Source organism: Nothoprocta perdicaria, unplaced genomic scaffold (assembly GCF_003342845.1).
Source record: "Nothoprocta perdicaria isolate Ctin4 unplaced genomic scaffold, notPer1 scaffold_43, whole genome shotgun sequence".
Taxonomy (NCBI): domain Eukaryota; kingdom Metazoa; phylum Chordata; class Aves; order Tinamiformes; family Tinamidae; genus Nothoprocta; species Nothoprocta perdicaria.
The window spans coordinates 4,503,761-4,527,883 of record NW_020455677.1 but is presented as its reverse complement, the minus strand read 5'-3'; the positions used below and the strand labels follow the sequence as shown (position 1 = coordinate 4,527,883).

At 36.6% G+C, this 24,123-nt stretch overlaps 1 protein-coding gene across 1 annotated transcript in view; it reads left to right on the top strand.

Moving 5' to 3' along the window:
- Positions 1–24,123, top strand: part of BABAM2 (BRISC and BRCA1 A complex member 2) — a 155,343-nt gene that overhangs the window by 65,520 nt on the left and 65,700 nt on the right. The window contains exon 7 of the mRNA XM_026046226.1: positions 14,352–14,461. Within this exon, the coding sequence (XP_025902011.1) occupies positions 14,352–14,461 (110 nt within the window). The remainder of the gene's footprint in view (positions 1–14,351; positions 14,462–24,123) is intronic.

Sequence of the window (24,123 nt, the reverse complement as noted above, 5' to 3'; positions counted from 1 at the left end):
TGAGCAGGGGGGTTGGACTCGATGACCTCTGAGGTCCCTTCCAACCTTCGGCATTCTATGATTCTATTCTATGATTCTATGTATAATCCATTAGTTATTTATCAACCTATTCTTTAACTTTTGTGTGTGGCAATAGATCATGTATGTGGCTACATCCAATATGAAAAAAAAACACAAGGGGAGAAATCGTGATGTTTTAGTTTTGTCTCTAGATACCCTTAGTCCGGATACCCTTTAACATCTGCCTGTTAGATAGCAAAGGCTTATAGAGGAGACTGCTCCTTTTTTTACAACAGAGTATCAAACATGGTTGACACAAAACCAGTTATTATAGTGCAACTAATAATTATAGTAATCTTGAGAAGATTAAAGTTTTCATGTAAAGCATCATGGAAGCCAAGTTCATAGATGTGAAAATAGCTGCAGAGAATATTAATGTGGGAATACAGTCTCTGTGATTAAACAGAAAACAGATATAAATAGATATATAGATTCTGACTTGTCCCAGTGAAAAGAGATATCTGCTTATATTTATTAAAAACAAGCAAGCAACCACTGTCTTAGCATCTATTTAGACATTGGGTAGCCTTAAAACAAACTACAGCAAAGCAGTGCTACTRGTCTGAGTGAAAACCAATACAAATACATTTAAGAGATCAGCTTGTGTTTCAGGCTGAAGGGGTGCAAGCAACTGAAACTTTTTATACAATAAAAGGTGGATCAGATATGCTATAGAAATAAGCTTTTAAGTAACTTCCTTAGTTCATTTAGAATAATGATGAATTGAATGTAGAAGAGGATAAAAGTGCATATTTTTTCAGGGAGGAGAAGTTAAAAATTACATATATTTCAGTACAACTATTGTCATTAGTAAAAGCAGTTTGAAAAGTAGAGTTGTTGAAAAACTGGAAGAGTCTAACGGTTCTCATATTTACTGGCTCACAGAAAGCCTAAGAGCTAAAAAGCATGTTGTGATGCAGTGGTTATTTCCAAAAATATTTTACAATTTCTATTGTATTCTATATTACMCTAGAGTTTAGGAGCCTATCAAGAGTGAAGCTTTGACCTAGGCCTTTCTGGATATTGCTCTTTTGCCAAGTATTAATAGAGGGACAAGTGGCTTCTATTGTGAACCAATAAAGTATGCTATATAGAGAGGAGGGGAAAAAGTATGAGTTTCAAAGCTAATGGAAGTTCTTATTTATAGCATGTTTACCAGGGCTGAAAGCTCATCATCTTTCCTGGGGAGACTGTAGTGTGAATCTCGAATGAACCAAGTAARCAAGGAGAATACAGAAAGATTGGCTCCTCTCTTTTATTTGATTACTTCTTTTGCTAATCTAGTAACAAAAATTTAAGTTTTAAAAAACCTGAATACRTGAATACCTGCATATGTATACACATACCTGCAAATGCCATGGGTATATCTAAATGATACTTTGCGTTGTGCTAATGTACATARCAGTTTAAATATTGTTACTTGGTAAACACATTTTTTAAATCTGTTTTTAAGTGATGTGTCAATAGTAATAGCTTTTCTTTTTTTGTCAAGCCATTATGTTTTTCTTACACAATTTGATTTTAGTGGTTTCCAAATATGCATTTTAAATAACCTTTTATATATATATATATAWAATTGCTTTTTTTTGTAAAATATTATTGTGGATCCCACTGTAGATGTATTTATACCTTACAAGCTAAGGACTAAGTTCATTTGAAACACTGTTTAAAACAGCAGAATTTAAAGCAATGAAATTATCCAGCAAATTGCTCTTAGATATCCATAAATTTAAACAGCTAAGATATTTCTGCAAAGAATTTAGTCCTTAAGTTTTTAAATTCACTTTTTCAAAGAAGAAAAGAAAGCCACTAAATAGAAGTTTAAGTCAATAATCAGCTAACCATCATAATGAAGGAATTGATCTTTTGTCTGGAAATCTGATTGTAACAATCACCACTTCAAGTCATTGCAAGTYATTGAAACTGCCTCTGAAGTGGACACTGTGTGTTTTAGGCTCTGACTGCAGCAATATAAACAGTGACAGATGTTTATCATGCTACTCAGCATTAACTTTAGCAGCAATTCTTAACAGCAATTCTTAACAGYATCCTTAAGGAAAAGAGTTACTGTCTTATCATATATTTTCCAGAGATCTTGTTTGCTTTCCAAGAGCATCATCCTGGCCACTCAAATGGAAGTTGAAGAGCAACAGAGAGATGGGAGCAAACTCTGTCTTAAAATTAAGTACCACTCAAGTTGAGTACCACCATTGCTATGAGTCCCCGAGCTTGCTGTTGATGATTTTCAGGATCATCAGAGCCTCTCCTTCTAGATGATAGTGATTGTGGTCATGAAATGAGGCAGGAAAGTCTCTAGAAGTGCTCTTAAATAATCAGTTGCACAGCACCTGGTGCTTCTCATTTCTTTCAGTTAACATAACACAATTCCTTTGAAAGTCATGGCTTTCTTCTATCCCAACCACATTGTTCTTTGAACACATTACTCCATCCTCATCTTTGATCCGTAGGAGTATTCCCTGTCTATGGAAAACACAAATGGATCCAGGTTAATCAGTTGAAAGAAGGAGGATTTCTTCAGGGCCATAGTGCTTTCCTCTGTCTTGTTCTCTTCAGCATTTCTAACCATCAGACTGCTTACTTGCAAATTATCCTTCCTTATCGAGCAACTTACACAAGAGTATTGAGGATTGTTCCATGAGTGAGGCAGCAATCAGAATTGTGTTAAAATGCCCCCAAATACCTGCAATTGGGATGCGGATGCAATGGTATAGGCAGTACCGTGAGAGTGCTTTGCTGAAATTATATATTGCTGGTCTATGGTGTGATTGTTTGCTCAGACTCTACCTTTCTGAAGACGGATGTGCTTCTCCACTGATAGATTCATTTAAGACGCTGAGCTATGACTTTTGTCCATASCTAATGTATGTATTCATCACCTTTTTGTGAAGAATTAAGAAAATATTSTATCCCAGCAGTGATTTATAGTGATTTTTTTTTTTTACTTGGTCATAACATGAAGGAGTTTGTTTATTTGTATGTTGTCTTTTGTTTTTTTTCCTCCTGTCTGCTATTCTTCCAGCTAGAAACGAGATGATTTAATCCTTTAACTCAAATTTCAGAGGAAAAGGGAATGTTACAACCTAAGGATGAATTTCTAGTTAAGTTTATGTATAAAAATCTGTCCACACCCATCAGCTTAACCAGTTTTCTTTATAGTTGTTTATTCTGCATCAAAGGAGAAAAATCGATATGTCTGGATGTTTTCAGAGCCTTCTTTTTATTCTTGCTGATTCTGAACTGAAGTGTTCCCCTCCTTGCTACCCTAARCCCTCTGCCTCCCAGTTTTGTCTGGATATAGCCGGCTGTTAAAAAGGTCAGATCATTTCAACTGCAGGGGATATTTAAGTGAGAACTACAGGGTACCTTCATATGTTTGCCGGTTGATTGGCATCCCTCTCCCACTGAATGTTAAGGCTCACTGTCTGTGTGCGTGTGATCCTTTACCATCTGTCTGCAAGGGTACGGATGTATAAAACCTGTGAACATAGAAGGTGACCTTTCTGATCTTTGTGAAGCGGAATAACTCTGAGAACCTTTTCTGACATTTTACATCTGATTTACATACTAGCACAGGTGCAAACTTCGAAAGAGGAACATTTTAATCATCTTTCACTATGAGAGCTTACATATACTATTCCAGCATCTTGCTTGGTGTCTATAGCAGAGTCCACCTTCATACAAATGTGAGAAGAAAGCTACTTTCTTTCCTCTTACTGGAAGSATCAGAACATTTTTTAATAGAAGCCAGTTCTTATAAAATATTGTTAGTGTCATTTCTGCACATGAACATTTGTGCACATCACTGCACCCTAGTCTGTTTGCTGTAATGATGAAAGTTTGCACATAGGGCTCAAGGACAGGGTGCTCCAATTTGCTCATTTCTTGTACAAAGTGGAAGAGGAGAAAGGGGGACAAGCTCCTCTTTTTTTTTTTTTTTTTTTTTCAGATCTCTTAAACATAAATGAAATACTGAGACAAAGAAATAATAGGATTCTCTTGAAAAGATCTATGAATATTATAATTAAAATGTTGAAGTATTGATAGTGTGTGAATCAAAACTGCTGTGGACTTTAATAAGAAACTTTTTTATTATTCTCAGTAAACTGGAATTGACAAAATTATGAACAGTTAATATTATTATTATTTGCACTTTCCTGTAAAAGAAAATATTATATGTTTTTAAAACAGGACAGCAATACTAAGCTGCAATGGAGAAAGAACACTAAACAAATGCAATTTTGCTTGCTTTCATCTTACACTTTGATTATTCACTTTTTCATCTGTGAAATTTTCTTGGCAATTCCTGGTTCATTGAAGATATACATCTCAGAATATAGCATTGCACTGGAATTCTTGTTGTGACCCATGTAATCTGTAAAATTTCTGATTCTGCAGAGTGATATTCACTGAACCAGGAGGCTGTAAGAAGAGTATGTGAAGAGAAGAAAAAGATTTTATTGAAAAATGGGGCTGATTTAAAMGAAATATATCTTACCTTCATCCAAAACATGCTTACAGAAATAACTATCATATATGTTTACCGTGCACTACATTTTAGCTTTTATTTTTTTATTTCTTGCAAGATTTATTAATTGTATGGGTGAGCTATTTCATGAATTTTACAAAAATCTTCTCATCGATGTCCTGCTGTTATTCAAAGACTCAGCTGTGTACTTAAGATCATTACTTCCACAAATTCATTACACTATTCTGTCAAGCTAACTATTCCTGAATTTGCTCTCAATTTTAAGCTTTGTAAACTAATTTTTTTATATTCTTTCAGTTTATGTATGTAAGCTATAAATGTCTGAGCCAAGAAAGGCTGTACTTGGAGATTTGGATTTTTGGTGCAGCATAAAAGTTACTTTATTTCAAAAGTTACTTTATTTCAAAAAAAAATGATTTGCTCATACTCAGGTTAAGTGCTTAGTCATTTATAAGCGAGCCTTATTTTCCATTATGACATAAGATGACTGCTTCTTGGCCTCCACAAGGGCATTAGTATTTCCAAAGAGCTGAAAAGTTAGTAATTTGGGGCAAGAATATAAGTGTTGAGTAAATTATGGGCCAGCCATCTGTAGCGGTGGGCTTCAAGGATTCAAATKTAAGTGAAATGCCGATGAAGGATTTGATTGCTGAGTTGCATATCCCCAAATCTTAATCCTTTTCTATAAAGAAAATTTAAGAACATAGGGCTTTTGTATTWAAAAAAAATATATAACTAGGTTTTGAGGAAGTAGCTTGATAGCTTTGGGACAGTTATGAGGAAATCATGTGTAGATGACCTGACACAGGTCACCTAAATATGTTGTTTTCCGTGTTTCCTTTTTATTTCTATTTACTTGTTTCAAAGAGCACTGGAACTATGTTTTTTACACTTATAAATATTGTAAATGCACTTGCTTTTTATGTTATTTTTCAAGTATCCCATAATCTGTGAGCATGAGAGTCCTCTAAAGGTAAGCAATGACCTACATTTGTGGTTCCTAATACAATTTGAAATATTCCAAGTGCTAAAAGTGGGTAGCAGTGCAGAGATGGTTGTGAAATAAATGTCATCCTTGATGCAAGCAAGGGAATCTTGCAGCAAGAAAGGACAACTTTGATTGTTAGCAAGCGAATTTCTTGGCAAGTAGTAAAAAATAAAATTGCAAACTGGTCCTCTGTATGATGAGTACTATCCACAATATAAATACACATGTACCTGTGTATATACTTATGACTGAATTWAGTTTTTGTTCCTTAAACAATTTTGGGTTTCACTAATACACTTAAAGCCTAAATGAACAAAATAATGGTGCCTCTTCTTTTTGTGCCTATCCTCTCCCAAGGAGTCCTGATTTATTATTATGATTATGATTTTCTTAACTTTCTAATCAAATTTTGATTTTTAAGGYACTTAGTGTGATTAAGCTACCTGTATCCTTTTTTGTCAAAAAGTCAGCCATTGCTTACAACCAAATTACAAAGTTTCATTTGTCCAAGATTGTGTTCTTATACGGAAACATTTAAATTTTCAGTGTTTTATACTTTCAGACAAATCCTCATACTTTTGTTTGCATTGTGTGTCCTTTATTCTGCCACAAGTGTCACTGATGGCAGTAAATTAACTGCTGTGATGTTTTCTGGTAGAAGGAACAAAATATTCATTTTTGAGAACTGTTTTTATGGTGCTCYTACTTTAAAGAGTTAAGTTGTTGCCTAAATATGGCAACATAGTTTAGGCTGAGCCCACAGATATCCCTCTCCTTTAAAAGCACAGACGTGCTAGACTCAGAGTCACTTCTGTAAAACCTGAATTTTGGAGTCTCTGACCATGTTATGCAGCCAGTGGTGACTGAGGCATGAGACTGACTTGCCTGAAGTCTTAGGAAAGATATGATGGTGTTGGAATCTCTTTCCTGACCCTAGACTTCCTCACAATAATAGGGSGTCTAGCATGATAAACTTTTGTGTTAGAAAAGCTGTAGTGTTTTAATATGACTTAGTTGTATGCCTATAAATTAGAGACAAGGGTGCATAGAGGGAGGAAGTTAAGCTCCCCTCCTCAGAGTTGGATAATGCGACATATCAGGAAACAGCAGCACTCATGAATGTGAAAGAGGGGGAAAAGAGATTTTTTTTACTATGTGTAATTCATTATACAGCAATTCTAAACTATTTAAATGTTAATCTGGATATGATGTCTAATATTAGATCAGGTAGAGTGCTTTCTCTGATATACTTGTACCTATGTTACGTTGAGTGAATTGAACTTTAAGATAGCAAGAGCCTTACATGTGGCTCTTAAACATAAAATATCCCTACAGCAGTGTAATTAAATTAATAAATACAGTTGTTCTGTGACTTAAAGTATGATGGAACAATCCTCCCTGAAGATAAACTTTGTACTTCTTGTATATATAGAATTAATGTAGGGAAAAAATTTACCTTAATTGAAATCAATTATATTTACACATTATCCTAATATTAGTTTTAGAAAAAAACAAACATGCCAGACTTTATTTACTCCAAAATTGACTCTTAAAATCTAAAAATCATGGTTTTGACCTTTAAAGGAATCTATTTCATAATGAGATGGTATTTTTCTGACCTAAGCAAGCAGTAAAATTGTGATGCAAGTGTCACCACAACTTATGAAGCTGCCAAGTTTAACTTTTATCCACTTGCAAGATAATAATTTTGAAAGTTGTGAATTCCAGCATATATTTTCATGGAGAGGAATTTCTTCTTTGTTTTTAAGCTTTATTTTTTCTTGCTTTTCCAAATAGAGTTCTTTACCTGACCCTTATTGTGAACATAGTAATTAGCTGCCATGAAGATAAAAAAGAAAGTCCTGTAGGCACCATACACCTCAACTTCTTGTCTTGAGTGGCACAGTAGATTTATATGAAAACTAAAACAGCAAAAATAATGGGAGTGTTGCTCACACTTAAAGAAAAATGTGTTTATTTTCATGCTCAGTTATTGATGCCAAATGGTATCCTTGGAGCTCTTATATACTGCTCAGTAGTTTTGGTGAATAAAACTCATCATACTGTCCCCTAGGTAAGCTATTTAGCTTCTGCAAAATTGTTCCCAAACTGCCATTTTCATAGAAATGTTACAATAGGAATTRCTCTGAGCTTAAACATATTCCTTGGTGTGTCTGAGTCAGGCAGATGTTTTAGTATATTACCTTGGGAGAAGGACTGTTCTTGSAATATTTCAATCCTTTGGGCAGTGCATGCAAGGTAACTGCCTTTGTTTTCATAAAAGGGTCTATTTAAAGAATCTGCACTCCTTGATCAGACCTGGTGGATTTCCTGGAAGACAGAAGAAAGAATTTCCTGGAATAATTGCATATTCTCCCTAGAGTGAAGCCTATTTCTCAGGCTCTTTTGCCACTTCACATTCCTTAGTCTATTTTCCCCTAGTATGTTGTGTTATTTTTCTTTAAGAAACGTGGTGTGTGTGTGTCTGTATAAAAATATATATATATATATAAACACATACAGACATACATATATCCTCCCCCTTTGTGTGTGTGTATGTGTATATATATAATACATATATACTATCTCTTTATGTGCGTGCGTGTATGTATACGCACGCACATAAAGAGGAGAGATGGAGAATCTGTGACTGCTTTTTTCCAGTTTATCTAGTGAAACTACTCTGCAATAGGGTAAGAGTTGCGCTTCATTTGGTAGTTGTTTTGCACATTATTGCACACTGTTACTTGAAGGGAAAAGGATAACTTTGCTAACTATGGTGATGCAAGTAGCCAATTGGTAATAATAAAGTAAATATAGCTGTTTATCCTGCTAAAATGCAATTCGGATTTCAGTTTCAAAACCAGAAATTGTTACTAGTTTCTGATTAGTCAATAAATGCAGTTCCAATACAAGTATATATCAGACAGTGTGTTAAGTTTAACCTTAACATAAATTGTTTTTGATTGCTGTTGATGAAGGTTCCTGAAATAAAAATTTCATACTCAATTTTTGTAAAAACGAGTAACTTGSTAAGGCTGAGAGATATCATTGTCAAGTAAGCATCTATTAAAGACTTGTCATAGGTTCATGGCAAATGTTGGTATCAACACCTTCACCCTCCTCTGTGCTCTTAATTCTATTCTGCTTTCTCTTTCCACCTTCTTCTCAACTTCCCTTACGTCACTCAAGTTGGAAATGGTGTTTAGCTTTTCTTTATACTATTTTAAGCAATCTTGTCTCTTCCTCATCTGCTCATGTCTTCCATTCAATCAGTTAGAATCATACCAGGAAGATATTCAGAATTTGTCAGAACTGAGAGGTCAAAAACCTCCAGGAAAGACTGGAATGATAAATTGGGGCTAGGAGCCTCCTGAAGCTGGGATTAGTAGCCTCCTGAAGAAGACTTGCCTCAACATAGAGTTGTGGGGTCTTTTTGATAGCTAATCTGCTCTAAGGGTTTTCTGTCCAGCTAACTACAAGATTAACTCTTTGCAGCCTTTTTGTACCCAAAGGGACATTCAGTATGTTGACTTGCTTGTGTCCCTTTCCTTACCTCACCATTCCCTCCAAATCAATTACTGTTTGTGCTTACAGCACAAATTACCAGTCCTACCAGAACACTTATTCCCTTGCTTCCTTTCTCACCATGTCCCCAGGCCAGAAACTGCTTGACTATCCCAAGCAATACTGATTTCTTCTTCTTGCTCATTYTTTCCTACCTTTTCTACCAAACTAAGTTTCTTTTCCTCCCATTCTTAATTCACATTTAATTCCACTAAACTAGACTCTTAACCCCTAGGTTCTCTATTTATATACCACTCCATTCCACATTTTCCCTCCAGTTTTAAGCCTCCCACCTTTCAAATCTTTCACTTTTCTCAGTTCAAAGTAGGTCCTAACTGGGAGAAGTGCCCTCTGCCATGAGAAACAGGCCACTAGGTAAATGGCTACAAATACAGCATGCAGTCTCTTAAAACTTCACATGCTGCTGTTAAGAGAAGCAAACTTAGTGCCACATATGGAAATGCCTATACTTGAAAGCCCATACAAAGCAAAGGTTACATTTTTTTGTTGTTGTTAACTAACAAAAGGTGATAACTGATTTTCCAGAATCTGCATCTTTAAGGAAAAGGAACTCTAATGTACAACTTGGTTAGACTCCAGACACAAAAGGAAATGGGTTATAGCAGTTGTGACTGAGCAGAGCAGATGTTTTGGTTGGACTGACTATCAACCGTCTGACTCATAATAAATTGTCAGTTCCAGTAAATTCCCAGTTTTCAATTACAGTAGGTAGGATACGAGAAAACAATGCCTTTTAGATGGTGTACTTAAAGTGTTTTTGATAATTCTAATACACAGCCTATACTAACTTTATGAAAGAATGAAATACTTTGTAAAGGGAACAGCAGTAAACATTGAAGTTTGTTTTTCAGTGTAAATTTATTTTAACATGAATGAAAGCTAACAAAAATGTTTGTTTAAACAGTGCCAATTGATACAGTTAGAAGTAAGATTTTTAGTTTTGTCCTGAGCCTTGTAATACCTGGGGTCTTGAGCTTCTGAGGAAAAAAACATTTCCTTAATATCTTACAGCTACCCTTTCATCTATTCCGTGCTATATTTGTATTTTCACATGGCCTTTTGTTCCTGAGTTTTTAAAATGCATATTTAATGACCTATTCATCTGCATAGACTGGATATGAAGGGCAAAGTAGAATGAAAAATTGAAAGCTTAAAAAATGTTATTTTTTGTGGAATGTGCTATTTATTTTTGTAAGCTGTGATTAAACGGCCTCTGCAATAGAAAATACCTACGAGTTGAAAATCTTGTTTAGTTTCATTTTCTTTATTTGTCACTACTTTGCACTTTCATTAATTCTTTTGCAGTTCCACAGCAGCTTGGAGGCCTTAGTTAAAGATCAGTCTGTGCTGTGCAAAATACTCTATAAACAGAGAAGAAACCTTGCAATTCTTATAACAGAACACTGTTTTCTGTGTCTTTTCTTTGTTTGACTATATTAAATGAAAGAAGATTTTTAGAAGTAAGTGTACAATAGTAAGATCAGAGAAAGACATCCTGAAAACTCTAATTTGGATCTTTTATAATGTGCTGGGGTTTCTTTTGCTAGCAATCACGAGGCTTCTATGGGAATTCTATAGGTATTCATTATCACAAGATTAACTAATGCTTTCAAATATTTCTACAAACATTCAATTTTTAAACCTCAGAATTTCTGTGGCCCAGGATGTACTATTGTCCATTCTGCTGAAGTTCAGCATTAATAATACTTCTGTAAAGCTTTGAGTGGAAAATGTTCTATGGGTATAAAATTGTGCTTGGACTTAACAACTCCAAACTTGGATATTAATGTTTACATTAAATAGCCACTCTTAATTTGTATCTCAGCTATTTTTCATATATAATTTAAAATTATATGTTTTAATAAGTTTGTATGCTGTGTGTTAAATACATTTCAAAATTTTTATCATAACAGCTTAAATGTTAAAAATATATCGTGATTTGAGTTTGAAAACTCATTTTGTGGAAGAGTAATACTGAAGAAGCAGTGTTTTTTCTGAAGCATATTGGGGAAAAAAGTAAAAATAAAGGTGATTCTGATTTTTTTTTTTTTTTAATCTAATTTAATCTCTTTTTTGAGGGAAAAATACACCTACGGAAATTGGAAATACCAGATATTATCTTGTTAGAATGATAAGGAAGATAAAATCTTTGCTTTTGGATTCTTGAGGCAAAAGAAGGATATCAACCTCTCCTGGGAAAATGTAATTGCCTAGTAATACAAAGGTGCATCATGTTGCCTAGTCATGAACACACTTGTAGAGCTGACTGAGATATCACTGAAAGAGTTAAATTGTGACTGGCACAGACAACATCAGAAACGTCTATTAATATACAAGACTTTCCACAGTTTATCTCTAAGTCATGTGTTTTCCATTTAGTTTTGTAAACGACCATTGTAGCAGATATACTAAGGTTGAATACAGTTCTACAAAGCAGATCCTTGCATGAATAAAAGTAATAATGTGCATTCTGAAAGAAATACAGTACAGTGCCCAATATACAAGAACTTAATCATAAATCCGCATATATCTGTGGCCAGCTGAGCAACCAGGTTGACAAACGTCATAGGATTCATATTCATGGCCCTGTGTTTCTTTTAAAAACCTTAATGAGGTTCTGTACCCATTTGAAAACGAGTGGCTGTAGAAGAATGCCAGTTTCTTTGCTCACACTTGCATTGAACAGTAGCTATATGAACTGCTTGCAACGCAGTGCTGTGCTGACAGCAGTAGTTAAACTATTGTGTGTTATTTTTGTATAAGAAAAACGTTACGTGTCTCATGTTATTGTCTGTATTGCTGGCAGCAGCTTATTGCAGCTTAGCGTGCAAAGGTGTCATTTAGCAATCTCAGACTTTTTTGGAGAATTTTTGGAGTTTTTTTGCATTGCTGAGTGCAGGCATACAGTGTAATGGAAGTGTATGGGATCCTGGATGTTGTTCTAGTCTTTTTCACATGTCATTTGTACATGTTTATGCAATCTCTTTGATCATCGAGCACTTGGGTGGTATTCTAGAAGCTGGTTATACACCACAATGGCAAACTGCGTCTGAACAAAAACTGCGTCATCGTAAGCATTAATACTAAGTGTAAGATTAAAAACATTTGGTTGGGCCATGCAGCTTGTAAATAGCATGTATGCTTTTTTGTTATTTTCTACTAGAAGAAGTTATTTAAAAAGAATTTACAAGCAAAAAAATATGCCCTTGGAAGAACAGTACATATAAATGGTGAATGTGTTATCTGTATTTGTCATCACTTGGGGAATGCCTGTTAAAATCTCTAAATCTCTTAATCATTAGCATTACTTACATTGCTTAATGTTTTAGTACTTTTGAAAAATTAGCAAATTAATGGGGAAAAGGCTGTTATTGCCATACTTGGCTTCAGGAGTGAAAGCCGTGCCTTATTTATAAAATCTTATTAACCTGGAAAATAGACAAAATGGGAGAAGGTTGTCAAGATCGTACTCCTTGGATGTGCGTTTGCGTGTTGAAAAAGGGCTTTGTGATCTGTAACTTGGAAGCATACTTGTGTAGTTCCATACTTGCAACTTCTAAGTGCAATCTATGCACTTGGAAGCGTGATAGTGGAAGTAACATTATGGGTCATGAGGTTCTGTCCCTTGAAAGTATAGGCAACCATGTCRCATAATTTGATCCGTAAGCAAATCATACCTCACCAGGAAAACGTTTTTGTCCTCACTGGTCACGTGGGGTGTTGTCTCACAACTCAAGTGCTTGAATGTTTAAAGCCACAACCTGACTTGCAGTCTCTGTGTGTCCATGACTTTTATAGGTGTTTCTAGGTGAATACCTTTATTTTAGCCATCAGAACGGCTAAAAACACATTGTATCTCGTTTGTATCTCGTTTATCACATAAGGCAATCAGGCTTTTTTAAGACCCATTCTTCGCCACAGCTTATCACTAAGCTTTTGTGTTTTGCACATAATAGTTAATATGCAGCCAGTTTCTTTGGACATGAACCATTTCAGTCCTGCCAGAGCTTATAGTGGCACGAGATCGTCTTCCTGAAACCATTCAACAGTCGCCTTTTTTTTCATCTTTCTTTCCTTTTTGGCTTGGGCAGGATCTCCTAACAATGTGTAAGTGGTTTGCACGCTCCTTCCTCACAGCTGTGTGTGTGACAGAACCCATCAGGGCACATAGCACTGTGTTGATCCTGCTTTGAGTACATATCTGCTGGGTTATCTATTTCCTTTCACATTTTTCCAAAACGGATAAAAACAAATGCCTCTTGGCAAGTTGCTGTGTGCATATGCGGAGATGCATTGAAGGCTTGTGTTTGTGAGCTTTAAGTGGCACCATGCTTCTTGTCGTAAACAAAATCACTGTGCTGCTAACTCATCACTTTCTAACTAGAGGTCAAGAGCTGAAATGAGGTTGCGTGTAGCAGAAGTTCAGTTGTTTGTGCTATATGTGATTTATGAGTCGGAGAGATATCAGGTCATAAGCAGAAACCATTTGTTCTACCTGATCCCAAAATTATAGCTGGTGGTTGTGATACAAACAAGGCCCAAGCTGTGAATGTACTGAGGTTGCCTGTCATACTGTGCAGTGTGGATTCTTTTTGCAGTACTACTTATATTATGCACTCTTTTATGAAAATCATGCAGGGATTTTACATGCAGGAAGCTCAGGAACAATGACTTCCAGATAGAAATTTCCTACTGCAAGGATCTTCTCTGTTCCCAGCAGAAGTAGGAATTAAGTACACCAAAGTTTGGGCCATATACTGTTTTGAAAAAATATAAATATGAAAACTGAGTTTGTAATTGAGTGGTGTTATAACAAAAATGTTCTTTGGTGTTTTAGTTGTTGTGTTAAATCTAAAATTCTTAATAATGATATCTATACTTTTACTTAAAAGTGTRTTTCTGCCAGTGGAAGAAGAGATAAATGGCTGTACTCTTCCTGATGCAACAGCTTTATTTTGATATTTTAAAGGAAATTGAGCAGTTCATAATGTCTTCTAAGTACTAATAAAGCAAGAAAGGATATATTTCCAACCCCTTTTCAAATGGTCACACTTTGTAGTCTCTCCCTCAAGTGTCTCTTGAATTGGTATTTGATTATGGTTAGTTGTCTGTATTTGGCTGTGGATAGTTATTTGTAAGCTAAGGAGAATTCAGTTTGTTATCTGCCACTTTATATATATGAATTTTTTTTTGTGTGTGTGTGTACAGGATGTGAATGAAGATCCTGGAGAAGATGTTGCACTTCTTTCAGTTAGTTTTGAGGATGCAGAAGCTACTCAAGTTTTTCCTAAGCTATTTCTCTCCCCACGTATTGAACAGTAAGTAGTAGTTTGGTGGTGGGGTTTTCTTCTGTTTTCTGGATTGTTCTTTTTATTTCTTTTCTGAACTTTTTTTTTCAATTTTCTAAGAAATATTACGTCAGTGATAATGTCATATTACTTTCAGTTACTCAAAATCTTACTTGCAATGTGYGTTTGTGACTCTGTCACTTATGAATGAAGAAAAGTCATTGGAAACATTTAATATTCTTTGGCATACAGATCTAGGAAAACCACCCTGTCTTTTCCTGTATTCTGAATTTCCTATATTTCCTATATTCTGAATGCTTTCTCAGCACCCATAGGAGTATTTAATGTAAGTGCTTTAAGTGGGGGCTTTTTTTTTTTCACTTTTTAGAGGTTATATTATACATATGTATAGGTAAGTGACATTTTTGAATAGAAAGTTGCTGCAAGAGCCAAGAGGCTTTATTAACTGTTTTTAGAAATTGCTGCTTTGGTAACTTAGTTTTTCTAGAATCTCGGTATTCTGTTTTAATATCCTTGCACTATACACTTGGCAAACAGATTTGCTAATAAACTAATTTTTACTCCTAAAATGGAAGGGTCAGGATGAGAAATCTGCCTGCTTTCATTAGATCTGTCTTCTTCCATTTCTGGAATTAAGAATGTCCCAGTGCTCCTCCTCTCCTTCAGTATTTTAGTTTTATAGTTACTTCAATGTGCTATCACAGTGGCTTCAAGATTTCAAGTGACTTTTCTGTAGGGATAAGTAGGAAGTTGCTATAGTGTAAGGCTGCCTTTTGCATCACATTGCACCATACCCAATTATGGAGCTTTCTATGTTTAATATCTCAAAGAGAGCTTCTAGAATTCATAACATTCTTAATGAGAAATATTGAGATTTGTTGTTGTTGTCGTTTTTATGTGGGAAAGGGTGAAATATTTGCCCAAATAGAATTCTGGAATATATACTGAGGAAATCTGGGCTGTTGAGCTATAAAAATTTATTTGATATTCTTAAAAAAAACGAGGCAATTATGTTTTGCTGCTTAATATTTGTTTCTTATATTACTGCAAAAAAAAGTAACTGAATTAGACTTTTTGAGTATCCAGCAATCAAGTTAAGCTAACATTAATTTCAGTGATGCTTTGTTTTTCTGGTCAATACCACAATGACTTCCCTTGAACTGGTGAAAACACTTCTTGGTAAAGAAGAAAAGACAGAAAACTGCTGACTTCCACAGCTTTATGGTATCTCAGTAGTAATGCCTAGTGTGAGTAAAAGGACACGATATTGTGGTATTTTTATCGAAATTGGTCTGGATAAATTGAAAGATGCAATTTAAGAAAGAAAAAGAAATAAGACAAAGGTTAGGTTTATTTAAGAAAATGTAGGTTACACACACAGGCAAATAGTACATAGGGGAAAATTATTCTTCTACTCAGCTGCTAGTAAATAGGAATGGACTGTCACTAGTTTCCATAGTATTTTCAGTTCTAGTCACGTGTTGATTCTTAACTGTACTTCCGATCTTCCAGGTATATCTAAGTGGCCCATATGCTAATGAATACATTACGTAATTTCCCCTTTCCAATAGCATTTTAAAAAAATATTAGCAGCTTGAGACCAATATGGTGTCAATAGAAGAGCATTCTTTGTTTTCCTAAAAATGGCAAATTTCCTTTCATTACTCTAAAGTATATCTGACTTTAAATGTATGAGGTGGAGGCAACACCCCAAAGTGATGTGAGATTCCTGACGTAACTCATTCATTGCTTTGTCACGTATAGTCATGTTAAAATCATTCCAGTAAACCCTGAAGTTCAATATCGTAACTTTTCATGCTCTCTCTGTATCAACAGTAAGATAATGCAATCAGAAAGCATAGATCTACCTGATTCTGTCCTCGTGTGTCCTTTGYATGGTGTTCATCACGGGTTACAGACACCGGCAATCTGTAACGTACCTAAGGGTTGAGAGAGGGAGCAAAAGCAAGAGTTGAGCAAGCAGTGATGATTTGGGTTTCCTTTGTTAACTGTTTAGAGTAACCTACCTCAGTGTTGCTTTAATCAACCTCTCTTGTTTTATCACATAATTCTCCTCTTTTCAGTGTGTGTAGGTTTCCTTAATTTGAACTATGATTCTTCCTTCATTGTACTGGCTACTCATCATGGAGTGTTAGAAAACTTGCAATTAGATTGTTAATACTTGTTTGCCTGAGTTTTAATTTCAAAGAGCTATTTGCCACTTGTTTGTTCCCCACATGTCTCTTCTGTTTAGCTGGGTCTGACAGTCTAGATTTTTAACTTCCAGTGTTTGGGAACTGAAGCAACAATGCATTCTTCTTTATATTTTTTGCCAAAAGTACAAAAAGCCTCATGAAGCCCTAAGGATTAGCTTAAAGGCATGAGGCCATGGCACATTACGTTTGGATTGTGTTCTGCTGTAAAAGTTCTTTCCTTTTGCTAACAGTAATTGCATCTACAAAAGCCATATAAGCAAATTACCAGTGTATTTTCTATGCAGCAGATTTCAAGGTGGAGTAAGTAATAACTGACAGTTTCTCACATCACATTCCACAGTATATGATAAAACAGGAAAAAAATATCAAATTTCCACAATTATTCTGTTAGTATTAATTCTCTTCACCTTAGGAAGAATGAGCAAATGAGTATGAAAGTTTTTTTTCAAATACAAGTGTTTCAGCTTTGGAGAGAAGTAAAAGATCTGTTTGTGTAGATGAATTATCCCCAACTTTCTCAAGAGGTTCATTGCTTTTGTGCTCTGCCATATAGACACACGTTCCCACATTGCGTTTTCTAAAAATATGTTGCTTACCCACAGATCTAGTCAGCGAATTTGAACCCTCGCAATATGAATATCATGGTTTTGCTTTGGGTTGTTGTTGTTAAGCACATTTGGTCTATTTTTAGGTGTATGGTAGACTTAACRCCAGTAGGACTTTGAGTGCTCTATGCATTTTGGTATAGACTCCAAAAGGAATTCACAAAATCGAGGAAATACACGCTTTTAATAGTTTGGGATAAAGTCCTGCTAGGTTGGGATAAAGACAGTGAGGTTGAAGAAGTCCCATGTTAAGGAAGAATTCAGAAGTGCAGCAGCGAAGGCTTTGCCTCACTCAGGTCAGTGTCAGCGTTTCAGTGACTTCCCTGATGTAACGTCTGGCTGCAAGTGTTAAGTGCAGTTATTACAGTTTATATAAGGCATTTATGTTGATATAAGAAGAAGAAAAAAAAACTCATTGAAATTAATCATCGTTCTATAAGATTTGATTTTTTTTATTGAAACTTTTTAATTTGGAACATGTCTTTTGCTAAAAGTTGTTTGTCCAAAATATATTTGGGGCAGCAAATTCTAGTTAATGTTACCTTAATTTGGACCTGACCGTTTAATAAAACACTTTCCTTTTGTATTTTTTTATAAATTCCTCACGCTCTTTGTTGTATTGCATCAATAAACAGATGCAGTGCCAGCAGCTTGGTCATCTTAATGGTCTTAACGATTGTCAAAATGGGTTCAAGTCGAAATGAAACATGATCATAGAATCATAGAATGCCGAAGGTTGGAAGGGACCTCAGAGGTCATCGAGTCCAACCCCCCTGCTCATGCAGGGTCACCTAGAGCACGTGGCACAGGGCTGCATCCAAGCGGGTTTTAAAGATCTCCAGAGAAGGAGACTCCACAACCTCTCTGGGCAGCCTGTTCCAGTGCTTTGTCACCCTCACAGTGAAGAAATGCWYCCTTAAGTTCCTRTGGAACTTCCGATGCTTCAGTTTGAAGCCATTTCCTCTAGTCCTATCACTGTCCACCACTGAAAAGAGGCCACCCCCTCCTCCTCACTGCCTCCCTTGAGGTATTTATACACGCTGATCAGGTTCCCCCTCAGCCTCCTCTTCTCCAGGCTGAACAGGCCCAGCTCYCTCAGCCTTTGCTCAYAGGGCAGATGTTCCAGGCCCCTGATCATCCTGGTAGCCCTGCGCTGGACTCTCTCCAGCAGCTCCACATCCCTCTTGTACTGGGGAGCCCAGAACTGGACATATTTGTGCCRTATTTGCCATATGCCATATTTGTGACAAGCAGTTTGCACAGAAGCGATTGCCATGAGAAAAGCTAGTTTCCACACGGAAACGGTGAGCTGGGAAGCCCCTCAGACTGACCACCTGCCATGGCAGAAGATGTTGGTTGAGTGTGTCCATGAACGTGGGTCTCCAGCTAGTCCTGCTGCACCTTCCACCTAGGGATAAGCAGCCAGTCACAGGTTTCTCCCCAGCTGATGATTGACTTTGGGGACAGGCTCTATAGATATCTGTATGAAAGAAAGTTTTTTTWAAAAAAATCTGTCATGTTTTGCTTTTTTTTTTTTTAAAGTTACCAGACTCTAAATCAACTGAACCACTAATTTCTGTACTAATACTTGAAATGCCTTGACAAAACTTAGAAATGTTCTTTAAAAAAAAATGTATTTTATGTTTTTGTCTTCAGTGTTTTTGGTAAAGAAAATAAAAATTGCTCTATCTTGGTTCACATTTAAAAAAAAAAAGAAAAAGAAGGGTAGAAGTACTGTTGCTCAGTTAATGCTGTGTTCCCTGGTTTCACCGAAATAATCCTTTAATAAACACTGTTGTCCTGGAGGGCTTTTCTCTGATATATATGCAGACGTGAATATGCTAAGAAAACCAGCTGTCAGTAGAACTTGTTTTGCTTTAATGGCTGAGGCTCCATGCTTAGAGACTGAAATGGTAATTTTTTTTTACTGCTCTGGGAGCTGTGCCAGAGGGCTCTTCGTGACTGCGGATGGAATTCCAAGTTTGGTGACTGCGCTTAACCTTTCATATGGGCAGAGGAAAATCATGAGAACCTAGTCTTAACTTCTAGACTTTAAATGTTTCCTTCTCTTTTTTCACTGAGGAGAGAAAAATGAAGAGAACATTTTGTTTAAAAAAAGTATTTATTTGCTTTAAGATGGTGGCTCTTAAAGCCATTTGGCTCACCTTTTCTGTGTCTTTTTCTCAGTCTTTTTTCTACAGGTGCTGGGAGTTGGAGAAGGAGAGTCATAGAGCTAGAACAGCTTTCACTAAATTTGGGATGTGGAGATGGTAGGAGTGTTTTAAAGGGTTTCACCTTTAATGTTCATCTTCCACGCTGGTTAATGCACTTCATTGGAGGACTGCGTGGTCTCTAAGTGATTAATCATATTAAGTCTCTATCTGTCTGACTTTATAGAAGGCAGAAGTGAGAYGGTCTTGTACTTGACATTGCAAAATATGTTTGTTTATCTGAGTTGACAGTTTCTGTCAAACTGTTAATAGACCATCAACTCAGTCCCTGATTTCTCCTTCAGTTTCCCAAGCGTCTTTGGAATACAGACACAGGAAGCAGGAATATCACAGATTCACAGAATTCACAGAATATTTAAGGTTGGAAGGGACCTCTACAGATCATCTAGTCCAACCTTCCTGCTCAAGCAGGCACACCTACAGCATGTGGCACAGGGTGGCATCCAGGCGGGTTTTGAAGACCTCCAGAGTAGGAGACTCCACAACCTCCCTGGGCAGCCTGTTCCACTGCTCTGTCACCCTAACAKTAAAGAAGTTGCTCCTCACCTGGAGACGGAACTTCTTGTGCTTCAGCTTGTGGCCATTACCCCTCGTCCTATCGCTGGCCACCAGTGAGAACAGCTTGTCCCCTTCCTCCCTGCATTCTCCCTTCCTGAACTTATACATATTAATCATATCCCCTCTGAGCCTTCTCTTCTCCAGAGAAAACAGGCCCAGCTCRCTCAGCCTCTCTTCATACGAGAGATGTTCCATTCCCTTAATCRTCCTGGTTGCCCTTCTCTGGACCCTCTCYAGAAGCTCCATGTCTGTTGCTTTGCAAGGCTTCATCTACCATGAAGCCCAGCCTGGTCACGTCTCTCCATGTAGTGTCTGGCCAGTGGTAGCTCCTGCCTGCCGCCCTCAGCAGACATCCCTCATCAGGATCCTCTTGAACTGTAGCCAGTGCCATAACCTGATTTTTTTCAGACCATCTCTGCTTTGCAACTCTTCCTACATCCTAAAGCCTACATCCTAAATCCTTCCTACATCCTAAATCCTCGTATTGTGGTCACCTGTTAAACCAGACCAGATCTTCCTGTCCTGTCCTTTTCTTTTGAGAACACTCAAATACTCGAATACTCGTAGAAAACAGAGTAGTAAAAGAATTAAGATTCTATTTCTATCATCTGAATGGTACTTTAATGCTGGATATGTTGAGGAATGTTTTAGTTACTGATTTTATTTCAGGAAGAGGCTAAACAATTACACATAATCATTGGAGTATGAAGTATTTGAGACAGTTCTGTGGGACTGAATTTGTTGCTACGTAAGGAGGTATTGGTTTCCTCATATATGAGATAAGAGGCAGATGGTGTGATACACACACTTTTTGCAATCCGGATTCACTCTTCTCAGGGCAAAACTTGAGCTGAACTTCAAGGAGTGAAACTGCACTGTGAATGAGATTTAAAGTGTAGAAGGGTTTCATCAGTATGGTTGAAGTTATATATGTTTTTTCTCAAGTAAATGGGACAGCCTTCTTTTTAAGTGTTCATATGTTTCTGAAATAGAGTATTATATACTGACAGTGTATTGTTGCTGATGGGAATCATTATCAATCATGTGTTTTAAATTTTGTGTTTAAAAGTAGATACAGATTTGCTTTTTTTCTTCGTTTCTTTAAGTTTCTTTAAGTTTCTTTCAGAAAGTCATTCTTTACTGATAAGACTGGGCAACTTAACAGATTGCATGTATGATTACTTTAAGATGTAATGCACTTACATTTTCTAGGAGTTGCTTAAGTTGTTAAACCTTTAGTTTGGCACTTAAATTCATTTTAATTTTAGAAAGGCACTCATTTTTTTTCTTGATATATCGAACATTTTTGGCATTTTTATTGCCTCTGTTGGTCATAGGGTTTGTGGCTTTGAGGGATATTTTTATTGACATTCTCGCTTCCCAAATAAAGTACTTCAGTGCCTTTCTCAGATACTTCCTCAATCCATTAGAGTGTACATTGCAGATTTCATCTTCCTTTTCTGCAGAAGTTTTTGTAGGAGAAAGGAAGGCTGCAGAGCAGAATCAATCCATATTAGTAACACTAAGCTGTCTGTCAGGATTTTTTCTTACCTGTGACTTGGTCAGAAAGTTTTATTTTATTTGTTTTTCTACATATGACCTCTTGTTCTAAGGAACTATGTGAAGCACTCCAGGGCCAWCTTTAATTCCCTGAAGTAATTTCTGTAAAAGTAGTCAGACTCACCAGAAAATTTTGAAACAAGTGTCATCCTTTTTATTCTGTGGTTTAGAATATGACAGGAATAGAGCAAGCAAGAGGTGTGTTCACTGGGTTTAAATGTTGCCCTAAGAAATTATCAGTAGAATTCCTAACTAGTTCCTGAGAACTCCTAACTAGAAATTTCTTCAAATGCAGTTTAAAAATAAGGTCAAATATAAATTGCAAAATTTTATATGCAGGGAAGCTTAGTTGGGGAATTTTGTCTAGCACTAATTTAATTTCAATTTAGTGGGTAGCAAGTCTTTGTCAAATAACCAGTTAAAAAAAGAAACACATTAAATATGGAGTTGCTAGAAAAATCACACCAAAGCAGTGATTTTTCTCTGATTAGAAGCATGCTGAGTTCCACAGACTGCCTTTTTGGAATGAAATACCTCTCCTTATGGAAGAAAAATACTTCAGAATTACTGACTGCCTCAGATTTAAAAATTATCCAGCAAGTCTAAAAATTTTGCCAATTTATCTTTAAATGTAAGCCCATGAGTGGGTCGTAAAGGTTTTTGGTTTTTTCTTTAAACTTGAAGCTGAACTTTTCCTTTATATCTATTTTGTATATTAAATACCAAAACTAACAATCAGCACAAGTTGATTAAAATTTGTCTTCACAGCAAATACAGTGAGTTTAAAAAGGCACATTTACTCAACAGCTCTGAAAAAAAAGGTTTCCTAGAGTAACCTTTGAATCTGTTTTTGTTGCTGTGTGTGYGCTTCTTCCCAGCTCTTGATGTAAATCCAAACCCACTACTACGGAGCATGATATCATCTTTTGACAGAAAACACTTTACTGATGCTGATTTTTGCGTAGTTGGGATGTGTGGCTTGCTCGCTGATTATGGTGACTAAGTCATTTGTTTTCGGAGAATAACTTCCCTGTAATTGCAGTCTGCACTTCACAGCATGCTATTTTCTGACTTTTTCTATTTTCTTATTTAGAACAGTTAACAAAGTTAGCTCCTTCTTCACGCTTCCTCCCAGCTGGTTGTGTTCATTGATGCCCAGATCCCTGAAGACTGGGAAGTGAAGAGCTAAGGATTTTCAAACATAAACTTCTAGTATTTGTTGTGTACAAGGAAACGGTTGGGCAGGAGTGAGACCATACGTGAAGGGATAAAGGAATCCCGGTCCAGGATCCCTGATGCCTGCGTGATCAAGAAGAAGGGCTGAAATCTGTACTTGGAGATTACCAGAGTTTCTTGGCTCAGCGCTGAGTTTGTAGGCTGTGTTAGCAGTGGTTYGGAGAGCTTTCTGGCCGTGACCTGCCAACGTGGATGTGGATTTAATGGCTTATGTGTTTTCAGCTGTGCTGAGCTAGGCACAATAGAAGAGCGCTGAATATAGTTAGGCTATCTCAACTTAGAGTTGATAAGGACTCTGTAATTGTCATCCTTCTAAATTTGGTGGTGAATTTTATCAACAACAGAAATTTTGTGGTGATAATTTGTACAGATCAGAAATTCAGCACATGTAGCTAATTAATAGTGTAGCACATATGCCATACACCCACAGTCATTTCCAGTACACTTTTTGAGAGAAACAGATGATGGGAATTGCTGTCATTGCTGAGGAAGGCCGTGGCAGGGCCACTAAGAGGAGGCAAGTGTTTTGGCTCCTAGTCCACAGCTTCCTGCACTGGGTCATGTTTTGGCTACCTGATCTTTCTATGCTGTGTGCTTGGTTAAACTGAGAACAGACAGAACATGTTCCAGCACAGCTAGCTAAGCTGTGTGAGGAGCAGGTTTAGACACTCAGGAGTCGCAGTGTTAACGATCTTCATCATCTTCCCGAAACTTTTCCTCCACCTCACAGTTGTACCAGGAACCACCTCTTAATTTTCTTCAATTTCTGCCTTCCTGTTTCCTGCCAATAAGCAGAGGCATTTTTAATTTACTCRCTTCATGAAAAGAATAACTCTTTAATTTTCTCTTGTAGTAAGATGCCATTTTCCCAAAGTGACTATTGGGGTTTGGGGGAAGGGAACATTCCTCTTCTTAAATTATTGTCAAGAATGTGATTCACTCTGTTGCTGATTTGGTTTAAGGCATGTTTGGCAGCCACAGTATGTCCTTTGAGCCATTAAGCTCATGTGAATGCTGGCTGAATCCCTGGGTGGATTCCTGTCTGCACTTGTACGTCGGACCTACCTGAAGACTGTGTATGTAAGGCATATTCCCACAAGTGAAGCTTTTTCCTTGAGTAATAATGTTTTCCAAATAACAGCTCCCTCTTCAGAAATATTGAGAACTTTTTTTTTTCCTAAGAGCTTTTCTTCTTGTGAATCCTTGTGAATCCTCCCTATGAAGTTATGAGGCTTTGTTGCATTACAGATGCAACACAGAATCTT